We start from the raw sequence: 12,500 nt of genomic DNA on the forward strand, positions 1-12,500 counted from the left end.
ATGCTCACGTTCTCGTCAAAACCTAAAATTCAGTGATTTCACGTCGTCGTCACGCAGAGAACCGCAAAAATATGAGCTAAAATCCGTGCTGCACGTGCAGCACGATTATTTATGCTCTTTTAACCAATGATATCATTGTTTTCTGGCGTTTTCGTCGACGTCGTCGTCGTAGATCTTAAGCTCCCTAATCATTCTAAGAAGACTTCCGTATGAAAAACAAATGTAGATTGGTGTACGGATCCCGCACGAATAGCCACTTTGTATTATTCGAGTATGGTTGAGTAGTCACGACCTCCTATCTTGAAATCCGCTGGTTACAGATTTGAAAAGGCAATATTACACTGTTTCAGCTTTACTCTAAAGAACCGCCTTAACACTGGCCCATGATTTGGAGTTGCATTTCACGTATAGTGATTGGTTCAATGCGCTTGTTTAGGGACTTGCATGCGCGTATTTTCACCCGCTATGAACAAGTTTGCATGTAACCAGTTTACCAGTTATCGTTTTCTCAGACCCTTTGTATTTAGAACGACTCCTCTCGAAAAGGATCGATCATCTTTTCTAGTGAATAGGGTATTTAAGCAATGACGGCGACGACGGTTTCGAGGACACCACAAATAACAACAAAATCAATGGTTGTTTACCATTTACAAGCAGAAACCGGTTGGTGCTAGGTTTGTTCAAATGGTAAGCAAAAACTACCGAATGGGAAATTTAGTTGGGATCGGCGGGTACTATTTACAAAATCCGTTCAAGGTTACCGAGAGAGTCTGGAGGGAGGCCAAATCATGGGCGAATGCAAATGGAAAACACGTTTTCCGTTTGGAAATGCCGTTTGGGGATTTTGGACTACCTTTCAAGAAATCCCGTTTTCTCCGGAAATTTTCCGTTTGGGAAGACCAAAATAGGCTTACCATTTACATTCCAACCGAAATTTCGGGATTTTTGTGGTAAATGGTAAACAACCAATGGCTCTGCACGCCTGACACGTGCGTATTGTATTTTGATACATTTCTTTGCCGCCCTCGTCCTGGCAAGGACTTGGAAATAACCAAATTTGAGGTTAGGGAGTTTAAGAAACCACGATGACTACGGCGACAAAAACGTCATCTCAAAATATAAGTTTGAGCTATCTTAAGTATTTCACGACTATTCTTATTTATGTTGTATATTATGGGCCAAAGTGAATTGGTACGGACGGATTTGAAGTAAAGAGAGAGAATGAAAGATTCACTGCGGTGAGTCCACGTTGTCGTCAAAACCTTAAAATAGGTCATTTCAAGTTGTTGTTTTGATGAGTACTGGAGAGAAGCTTACAAAAATTCGTGCAGAACGATCATTGTTCTTCTTTTAACCAAGAATATTACTGCTTTATTACTATCGTAGCCGTAGCCGTCGTCGTTTATTAAACTCCCTATTGTGTGGAGAACGCGAGCAGCTGACGATAAATCTTCAATTTTCTGCCCAAACATTCGCACTGTTCATACCAATTTGATTCCTGGAACGTTGATAGAGCGGTTTTCAATTGAGTGTCGAAAGTAATTAGCGACTTGCTTTGGTTTTGCATTACTTCACTCGGTGATTGGTTCAAATTTCTCGCGCCATTTTTTCAACCAATCAGAAGTGAAACCCAAACCAATCGTGGCTCGCGCATTCACATTTTTCCGCGCTTTGTGTCGGCTACGTGTGTTTACTTCGACTTTTGATTGGTTTACTGGATTGTCTCCGTCCTTTTTGATTGGCCTAAGTAATTACTTTGGTTTTGGTTTTGGTTTTACGACACTCGATTGAAACTCGCTCTTAAAACTTTCTATGCTGAATGTTACAGAGACGGGAAATAGTACTTTTAGGCAACCTTAACCGTAGCCCTCTTCGTCTTCCTCGATGAAGTTCCCTATTGTGCAATGTCGCCAGCTACATCACAGGTGTATTTACATTGGTAAATGGCAATCTAAACCTTAATGATGACTCCAAGTCAAAGACTCTTAACTTTGGGTTCCATTGAGGCTTTCAGAACCTCCGCCTCTGCCATGTGAAGAATTATATAATGTTCTCTTTTTCTTTCTTTCTAATTTAGCCATCAATAGGAACAAATCCAATCGCAGTGGCTGCTCCTGGAAAGGATGGGGACAGTTTTCAGTTGGATATGGCGACCTCATCAATGGCTCTTGGAAAGGTTTGTTCCACGGCAAAACTCACAAATGAAACCACATCAATCATGTTTTTAAATAAACCACTTTTTATTCTTGTCCGCTGTAGGTAGAAATTTGTCGAAGAAAGGGAACTGAAATACCCTTAGGCTGGGGCGTCAACTCCAAAGGAAAGGTACAAGGTCTTTTATGATTGGAAGTTTAATGACTTGCAGGCGCGTATTTTCCCGCGCTTTGAGCAAATTAGCATGTTACTGCACTGGTTGGTTCAGTTCGCTGTTTACCGCGGAAATTGCTATTATTCGTAGTAATCACTTTAAATGTGTTATGAATTTGGGTTGGGTTGTGAATCTTGTCATCCAACCATGTCTGATATTCCGGTTGACATATTTTGCATCCGGGAAAACAACATTCTAATGCAGGCAACAGATAAATGCGAACATCACTTCTCTCTTTCTTTCAACAACTTTCTCGTTGCTCAACTATCGATCCTTTGCCAGGATACTGTTAATCCTGTGGAGGTCCTACACGGAGGAGGGGGTCTGCTGCCTTTAGGAGGACAGGAGATAACAGGTAATCCTTTTCAAAGTATTTTAGTCTGCATTGAAAAGTAGTTGGCATTTTGTATCAAAGGTATTCGATGAGGAAGTCAAAAGGACGAGATAGATAAAACGTTTATTGAGTTTTAACCTTTGGAGTAGAAGACTGAATGGTGTGAACACTTTACAAAACATCGTCATAGATCAGGAAAAATATGTCAAAATAAAATGAAACGGCCGTCGTCCTATTTACAATAGCTACAGCGACATTTCTCCTACGTCACCCATTGTTATGCCAACCAGAAGCTAATTGGCTGTTGAAACAATTTGAAACAATACTCCGGATTTCCCCTCGCCTCAAAAACCAACATTTGATGAGATTTGCGTCAATTTGTTGATTTCAATTTACAGTTTATTAGAACGACTAGGCACAGAAACAAAGTTCTTTTCCTTTTTTTGTTTTTTAAGTGTTCAAGGCTTTTTGATCTTTGAAGAATCTTTTTATGGCATTGTGATGTTGTTTGTTGGTCATTTTAACATCTCGTAGTGTGCTTCATTTAATTGTCAGGTGGTCATAAGGGCTATGGATTGGCTATGATGGTGGATGTGTTTAGTGGAATTTTATCAGGATCAGCATCTGGTCCGAGTATGCGCAAATGGCATGGGGAAGACATGAGAGTCGCTAATTTGGTAGGCTGCAAAACCAATTACTTTATAAACCAAAACAACTCAAACGAAGGAAAAAATAGGAGAATGAAGACCTATTACCTGGTATAACTCTGTGAGAAGTGGATTGTTAGGTTATTCAAAACGAGAGATTCCGAGTTCTTCCATGTCTATGATCAACACCTGGTTCAAATGATTTGCACTCGTTTCCATCGCCCAAATTAACCGGGTAAACCTGGTTCCTTCTGTTGGTACCGGAGCAGAGATTACGCAAAACAAAAGAAACAAAAGACAGAAAACAATTTAACAACTGCAAATAAAGACTAATCCCAAGTGACCAAAAATACAATGCTTTCCGGTACCTGAAGAAAGACTCTGTGATCTGCTCCAAATACTCCAGGGCCAGATCTTCGAACATGGGTCGTTGCCTTCTTACCTGATATCCCGGGACAACCTGGAAGAGTAGACTAACGAGACTGTTAAGAATTTTCATAGCTTAAAGTATTTACTTGGAGTTTCTTGATACAGAAACTTAAAGCTAACTACAATCGTGGCGAAAATTCCATGTGACATTTTCAATAATAATCGCAAAATTGGAGCCTCTGGGTGGTAAGTGAATTTGAACATATCAACACTGGGTGTCGTTGGAATTTGATGATTCGTAGTCACGTGCTTCTGGGCAAATTTGATTAAATACAGGGCTTTCGATCAGCTCAGTGCGCAAATAGGTAACCGCACAATCCAGTTCAATTAAAAATTGAGTGTCGAAAGTAATTACATGTAGCGAATTGCTTTGGTTTTGCATTCCTTCACTCACTAATTGGTTCAAATTTCTCGCGCCACTTTTTCAACCAATCAAAATTGAGACCAAAACCAATGGTGGCTCGCTCGTGCACATTTTCCCACGCTTTGTGTCGGCTACGTGTAATTACTTCGAGTTTTGATTGGTTTACTGGATTGCCTCCGTCCTTTTTGATTGGCCAAAGTAAACCCTTTGGTTTTGGTTTTACGACACTCGATTGAAACTCGTTCTATTTCCAGAAATGCATGTAATTAGATGCACGCCCAACTTTGACATCCAACATTTAAGCTGTGGCCAAACGAGGGCGAGAGTTGATGGGAATTGAAACTTTTGAGAACTCATGAGAGTCGATGAGAGTGATCGAGAGTTGGCCGAACGAGAGCGAGTGTTGACGAGAGTTTCACGGGCAAGCAAAAGAGAGAGCCTAGGAAACACCCAGGGAAAATCCTCCCTGACGTAAATATGGCGATTAACCAGATTGTGTATTCAGCCTTGGCATTGTCCTTGGTCACCGAATCCGATGCCATATTAGTTTTTCCTTTTTTATCTGAGCCTGCTGGGGAAAGAGCAGTAACTGCTGACCACAAAACTCTCGCTCAAACTCTCGTGCGCGGCCAAACGAGACAAAACTCTCGCCAACGCTCATGAAAAGTTTGAACAGGTTCAAATTCGATGAACTTGAACTTGATCTATTGCTCTCCAATGTGTTTTTTCCTATTATTTTCTCAGGGACACTGTTTTGTTGCTATAAACCCTCAAATGTTTGCAGATGGCTTCGATGACCGAATGCAGTCTTTGATGGATCAGTACAGAAACTTAAAACCAGTAAGTTCCACTCCACCACCCCACCCACACCACCCTTTAGACTTCCATTACCCAAAGGGTGAAAGTATACACTCAAATTCAAACAATTTCGTCAGTGGAATAGGCTTTTTGTTTATAGAGCGGTTTTCAATTGAGTGTCGAAAGTAATTAGCGAATTGCTTTGGTTTTGCATTACTTCACTCAGTGATTGGTTCAAAGTTCTCGCGCCATTTTTTCAACCAATCAGAAGTGAAACAAAAACCAATCGTGGCTCGCGCGTGCATAATTTCCCGCACTTTGTGTCGGGTACGTTTAATTACTTTGAGTTTTGATTCTTTTATTGGTTTAGGGTTTGGCCAAAGTAATTACTTTGGTTTTGGGTTTTACCACATACGATTGAAACTCGCTCTAACGTTAATTAAAAATTCTTACAGTTTTCGTCATTGTAAGAAACAAAATATTGATTTCCTTATTGTTTGCTTCTATTTGTTTCTTGACTCACTTTTCTTTGTCAAACACCATAACATTGCGGGCGAGCTAACTTTGACCATACGAATTCACCTTTATCACTCGACGGTCATTTTGGAGTGAGTGGACAATAAAGGCCTTTGCATTGTCCTTGCACGTCTAGCCTCACACTGAATGAGAGGTTAGACGTGAAAATCTTTTGTTTGGACATTGAGTGAAATGGGTCTATGAGTCCTGCATGAGTATTTTCAATCAACTACCGCTGACCAGTTGGCTCAGTTGGTTGAGCATCGGACTACTGTCAGAGAGGTCATGACATAAAAAACTTTCGCGGCCTGGCCGACACTCAGGGTTTTGTAATAACTGAGGAAAAAGTACTGCCTTTGTAATGACATCTGCAATTGGTTTGACTCTTTCGTCTTCTCCGATAAGGACGATAAACCGTAGGCCCGTGCAACAATGACTTCATTGTTCATAACCCTGTGAGTACTTGCATCGGCTCCTTCAAACCCCAAACCTCGATCCCATGCCCATAAATTAAAAGAGCAAAGACAATTCAGCGATCCCGGCCCAAAAATTTTGATCCCATGTGCATAAATTATTATTAGTGTTGGGGAGAGGGGGGGGGGGGGGTTGGGTTACATGCAAACCTTATAGGATCACGAGGTGGAGTGAGTGGGGTCATGAGAGGCAAGACATGTTGTTACATGTAAGTGAAGGTTGGGAGTCCTGTGTGTTCTGTGCTTCTGTTACATGTCCACCTAACCATCCGGGGTAGAAAAGAACAATGGGTTGACTCCAATGAGGTGGAGATGATGTCATCACGGACCAATGAGAAACCACTGACGGCCAGTATTCATTAACCTAGTTGGAAAGTTTGGCTGCTAACTAATTCAAATATTCAATATGACGTCTTCATGTTTACATCAATCACACCACACATTTGTTCAGGGTCAGACAACTTTCGGGACACAGCTAAATGCGCACCGGTGGCTCAGTTGGTTGAGCACCGGGCTATCACGCGGGAGGTCGCGGGATCAAAACATTGGCCGGACCAACACTCAGCGTCTTTAAATAACTGAGGAGAAAGTGCTGCCTTTGTAATGACATCTGCAAATGGTTAGACTTTCTTAAGTCTTCTCGGAAAAGGACGATAAACCGTAGGCCCCGTCTCACAACCCTTCAATGTTCATAATCCTGTTGGACGTAGAAGAACCCACACACTTGTCGCTAAGAGAAGGGCACGTAGTTCCCGGTGTTGTAGTCTGTCTTCTGTTGTGTATCATGGTTGGGAGGGTAAAAAATGGGGCCACAGTAATTGGTGCAAGCTGTTGTGGCGTTCTGTCAGCTTGACTAGCAAAGTTAATGAATTAAATAAAAAGAAGCTTTGACCACAGGCCTGAACGAGTTTTGGGATCGCGCTTGTGATGTTACTATACCACGAAGATTCACTTGCGGTTCTTTTCAGTTTCATAAATTCCACTTGATACGGCTCATCACTTAGAACAAACATTGGGAAAAAAGTCAATAGCATTGTCATCTTTAAAGAAGCTTCAAACTTATCAATTTTTCGTCACTTTTTTGAAAAGAATTACATTTTCATTTTTCGGATGCTATCTCTCTCATACTATTAGCTTTCCATGTCTCAACTCCAAAAAGGCATATTTTGTTGAGGAGGGAACGAAAAAATATCCGCGTTAGATATGTTACGCAATTGAACCCTGCAGCCCTTTAGGAAAAGAGAAGTCAACAAAAACGTAAACAAGGAACCGATGAATATCATCACATGTGTTTGTAGAGTGTCTTCGTAACATATGATTAAGGTAAATATATCAAAGGTTTTTATCCAAAAGTAAACTCTAACAGATTGTTTTCCCGGAGCTTGTATAATGAAACAACACTTACCACCCATGAAAAACTACTTTAGCTGATTTTGGTATATGGAATAAACGTGACGTTATAGGAACGAACAGGTAATTTGGATGCATAAGGTTGTACAACAAGAAAGCGCTGGTTTGCGGGTGTAATGATGTCATGGGTTTGTATAAAGTCATTCCTGTGTGCCTTGAAAGGTACGTATGAAAAGACTTCGACAAGTCGTGAACGTCAGAATTGATTGCACGCAGTATCCCGCATTATGATTGGATAAAGTGTTCTGAGCAAACCCTTCACAATTCATTGCACACATAATATTTTGTCTCCACTACTCAACGGGACACTCAAGCTAGGATACATGGGCGCGTTGGCCAGCCAAGCCCTCCTTGCAGTTTATTAAGCATTGGAATAGGTACAAGAATATTAATACATCAATTCTAAACTAAAGAGAAAAGCAATGCACCAGAGCCGGACAGGAAAACCCCTAAAAAAACCAGCAGGTGGAAAAAAGCGGGGAACGTGTACCCCCGACCAAGGCAGTGGTGACCCTCGGGGTTCTAGGGAATTCTAATTGAAAGACACTACTTACAATGTAAATGAACGCTAACATATACCGCCTAACAAAGGCATTAAACACCAATTCAGCTCGATAGAACAAAAAAACCAAACAGGACTTGTGGACGCGGCGAGGGCTAACCGTAGAATGCCTCACTCGCTAAACGATCGCCAAATATAAACCACTATCACGTGGCACTCCAAGCGCCTGCCGCTCACAACCAGGCCTCTGCTACGTGACGGCAAAATATCATTTTGAGCTAATCAGGATTATCACAAATTGCATTATGTGACTGGGTGTCAAGTACTTATTTGCATAGATATTTCATCAAGCGCAAGTTTAAAAGGCAAACAACAACACTTTTATTTCAAGGAATATCAGTGAATTTTCTGAAACAACTAAAGTTCAATTTAATATGTTTTCAGTGCCTGTTGCTCCTTAATCTTGCTGTACGTGTTCTCGCATTGTATACATCTCGAAAAGAAACCTGAAAGCGTGAACACAATAGACCAATTTAGATATATTAAAATTCAGTCCTAAACAAAAGGCATCATCTCGAGGCTCTGGGAAATAAATATAAGGATTTGTATGAGTTTATTCCCCAGAGCCTCGAAATGGTGCCTTTTGTTTAGGACTGAATTTTAATATATCGAAAGTGGTCTATTGATTGCGCCAAGAGAAAGAGTCCAGGATCGTAATCCGTGATTGGGTACCATCACAGCGACCACACAAAGAGCTATGTCAACACACCCAGGCGTGCCCTTCTTACGTCACAATAGCATCTAGTTTCAACCAATCAAGAGTAATCATGTAAAGATAAATTTTGCTTCAGTGAGAGAAATGTTTCATTTCGAGGCGAATCGTTGAAGAGTATGGATCGAGTAGAAGCAGCTCGTGAATAGGATGGCTTTTGTGAGTAATATTTGTTAGAAACGGTTCTCCCTGTTCAGACTTGGCACGGCACAAGAAGGTGCTTCATGATGACGGGTCTTTTACTACTTGTGAGCGGTGTGGGAATTCGTTTAACCAAAAAGATGCTTTGAAGAGGCACGTGAAAAAAAACATTCGAGAGCGGAAAAAACCGGGCCCTATGTTAAATGGCTTGATTGGTAACGTGTGGAAAGTTAGATATGTAAACATAGGGTTCGGTAGCAGAAAAACTTTAGCTGAGAATGATATGGACGAAATGGAAATGGTGATGACGAAGAAGAGTAGACGATACCAGAATGGTCTGTGAGGATTAAAAGTTTACCGCATTCGAATATGGTACAATAACCTAATTCACTCTTTTAAAAACAAAACGTGACTTGCATGACTAAACGGTGGATGGCGGCCATATTGGTGTCCCCAACTAATCCTCCGGGAATTGAGTTCTATTATCATGCAAACGTTTTCTTTTGTTTCGGTAGAAAAACAAGGTTACTGATCACGTGAGTGAAAACACTCTATAGACGACTTGCTTTTTTGCAATCGTTACGCGTCAGTGGTCAAAGTAGGTCGAGACAGTCATTTTAGTTCAAGGAAGAAACTAGGAGGAACAATTGCTCTTCGCAAACATCTTACAAGATAAAAAATCGATCGGAAGCCATGAGTCAGAAAAAAAGTTATTGCACGAAAGAATTCTAACCACGCAAGATCAGCAAACGTGGTTTTGCAGAACGGTACGTGTTTCGTCATACAAGCTTTGGTATAATAATCTTTAAAGCCTCGTTTTCCCTGGCGACGCAAGCTCAAGCATAATAGTGCTTATTTCACCGTGAAAACAGGGTTGGCGCAAGCACAGACCGTATTCATAAAAAACGGCTAAAAAATTCTTCTTTGAATTTTGTTCATGCTAACGAGGCAATTAATAAATACGGTCTAACGTCTGGCCAATTAAAGGACTCGTCCCACGTTCCTGCATCTGAGCATTTGAATAAAATGGCGGATGCTGTGGTTGATTTTGTGAAGGTCATGCCGACGTTCGTTTTCACTAGCATAAGCTATTTATGCTTGTGCTTGTGAAAACCAGGCTTAAGGTATTACTGATTTTGATTAAGGACTTTGGCGTATTTACCCTTCATCGGACGTTTTGCGATGGTTTCACCGGGGTCAGTCTAAAAAACAAATTTAAAGGTGTTCAGGGTAGCGGTATTAAAGGGTGGATAGTAATTCCGACAAAAACATTTTCATTCGTCAATTCGTAAATTGAAAATTGGTTGCGTTGAGGATTTACTCGTGCAAGAACATTTTCTGACTTCCTTGATATGGATTCGCTCAATGATTTAACTGGGACACTCTTGAAAACATATTTGATGGTGTTGTTGAACGGTTTATTTTCCATGTTTTGTTGATTGATTCATTTTCTTTTTATGACAGGGTCGCCTCTGAGCGAGAAAAGGACAGAGTTAAATCAATCATCTTCGAACAAGCCCAGAAACGTTTAGAATACGCGCTAATCGCGCTAAAGCAGAAATATGCAAAAAAGACGTGAGAGAACGATCGAACGTTGTCACTGAGGAATAAGCACTCCGCCGAATTTGTTAGAAGATCAGAATTTTCTGCAGTATGGACTGTCGTTTTCCAGAACTTCAAAGCATGTTAAACACTTTTCGTGTACTCATTTGCGCTATTTTGCTGGAATCCCGCTTACTGAGAGATTCGCTTTTGCATTTGGTTCGACGTTTGACCCAACATCTTAAATTTAGGTCGCCCTAAATGAATTTGGATCGACCCAAACTACCATTTAGTTCGTCTCATGTAAAGTTCAACGTTTGGCCCGGGCCTAAGTGATGAACCGCATCGAGTGGAATTTTACATAACTGAAAAGAACCGCAAGTGAATGTTTGTGCGTATATTAAGCTCACAAGCGCTATCCCAAAACTCATTCAGGCGTGTGGTCAAAGCCTCTTTGTTTTAGTTGTAAGTAAAAATAAAAGCAAATGCTTTGTTTATAGTGGAAGTTCATTTAGCTATGAAGCTGGTTCACAGACACCCCACTTTTAATAATCTGAGAGAAACAATTCAAATTTAAGAGAAACATGATTAACAATCCCAATTGGCAGGAGGCAACCTTTTGGCAATTTAGAAAGTGTGGTAGAATTGAATCCGGGACAACCCGAAACAAATCCTACGTCAGAGGTTAGGACGGGACTTAACCCGGGGCAGCCGCCTGCAAACCCAACGCCCTAACGCCCTTGTCCCGAAAGTTGCCTGATCATGAATACGTGCGTGGTGTGACTCATGTGAGCATTAAGACACATTTTAATTGATTAGCAGCCAAACCGGTGCTGCCCTGTTTTCCAACTAAGTTAATGAATACTGAAGTCAGTCCATGACTCCATGGGGTGGTCCACGGAGCCGGGCCAGTGTTATAAATGCTCCCACTCAAGAAGTAGGAAGGAGCACAAGCCGCAGAACATAGCCCTTTTAAAGGCTTTTTGCTTGTTAATAATCTCTGTAATGTGAGCCGGTCAGTTTGACACAAACAAAGAGAAAGTGAATTCGCAAATGGCCATTTTTTCTCTCGATCTGTAGGCAGAGGGTGAGACTGCAGTGCTTGTGGCAGGCGATCCTGAGAGAAAACACATGCGCAAAGTTGGAGAAGAAGGTGGAATTCGTTATCACGTGAACTTGTTGCGTGCCATGGTGAGTTTGCGGAAAATGGAAACGAAAATCAAGTTAACGATGCGCAATATATGGTCTGCTTTTCTGTGATGAAAAGGGTTTTCAAAAGTCGCCTTTTTCATTCTTTTCACCGCCTGTGTTGATACTGATAACCATGTTTTATACCGCCAAATGGGAAATTGATCGGAGACATGTACCTCCACCTTCACTTCTGCGTTTGTGCCCAATGAACATGCGAGTGAACGAAGCTATTATTGCATAGGCATTTCACGTGTCAGAGACATATGCAGGCAAGTTAATCCAATGAATGCGTTTATTTCCAACCCATTGTTTTGTGAAGTTTGGAGTCCATGAACTAGATACAAAAAGCAAGTATAGCCAAAGGATTAAGAAATTGCGGCGGTTTTGCTTCTAACGAAGATTACAAGGTAACGGCGAGGCTATTTGACGCGAAGGGGAATTTCATTACAGAACTTTTAAATAGTTTCAGGTTGCCTTCCCAGAAGACGAACTATTCAAAATGCGTGATTTGAAGTTGATCATAAGCAAATCACGTTTTGGGTCATGTCAAAAGAATATGAATATACCTTTCCAGTCCGCGTTCAAGTCTGAGACGAAATCATTATTCAGTAATACGAAAAAGGTAAAAGGAGAAGTCACTTTACTTAACGTCGGTACTTCCTCCCTTGAGTTCTCTTTACCACCTCTCTCTGTCAGTGCTCTGTTTTACGGATATTTAAAGCTATAGCTACACGCATCAGAGGAAAGTCGAAACAGTCGTTGAAGTCACGGAGGATCGAACTGAGGACCTCTTGGTCGGAAAGTCGCGCACTAATCAACTGAGCTTTGCCTGCTCCTAAATGGCGTGCTAATGGAGTGACCTGGAAATATGTGCTATTCTTTTAACGTGTCTGGCATTATTTATATGTTTTCAGGATGATCTTGCAGATACACTGGGCGTGGCACCTCTACCAACCATGGGGTGATTAAAAATCCAATGTGAGCTGGTGCCTGCTCCTTGAAAATCACGAAAA

The 12,500-nt window shown here is 41.2% G+C and overlaps 1 protein-coding gene across 1 annotated transcript in view; it reads left to right on the plus strand.

Moving 5' to 3' along the window:
• Positions 1-12,500, plus strand: part of LOC137973948 (uncharacterized oxidoreductase YjmC-like) — a 28,474-nt gene that overhangs the window by 15,134 nt on the left and 840 nt on the right. The window contains exons 6-12 of the mRNA XM_068820855.1: positions 2,078-2,176; positions 2,260-2,325; positions 2,651-2,723; positions 3,258-3,379; positions 4,887-4,982; positions 11,377-11,487; positions 12,402-12,500. The exon at positions 12,402-12,500 is cut by the window's right edge and continues 840 nt beyond it. Coding sequence (XP_068676956.1) covers positions 2,078-2,176; positions 2,260-2,325; positions 2,651-2,723; positions 3,258-3,379; positions 4,887-4,982; positions 11,377-11,487; positions 12,402-12,452 — 618 coding nt within the window. The 3' untranslated portion in view covers positions 12,453-12,500. The remainder of the gene's footprint in view (positions 1-2,077; positions 2,177-2,259; positions 2,326-2,650; positions 2,724-3,257; positions 3,380-4,886; positions 4,983-11,376; positions 11,488-12,401) is intronic.

This window comes from Montipora foliosa, chromosome 10, assembly GCF_036669935.1.
Source record: "Montipora foliosa isolate CH-2021 chromosome 10, ASM3666993v2, whole genome shotgun sequence".
NCBI lineage: Eukaryota > Metazoa > Cnidaria > Anthozoa > Scleractinia > Acroporidae > Montipora > Montipora foliosa.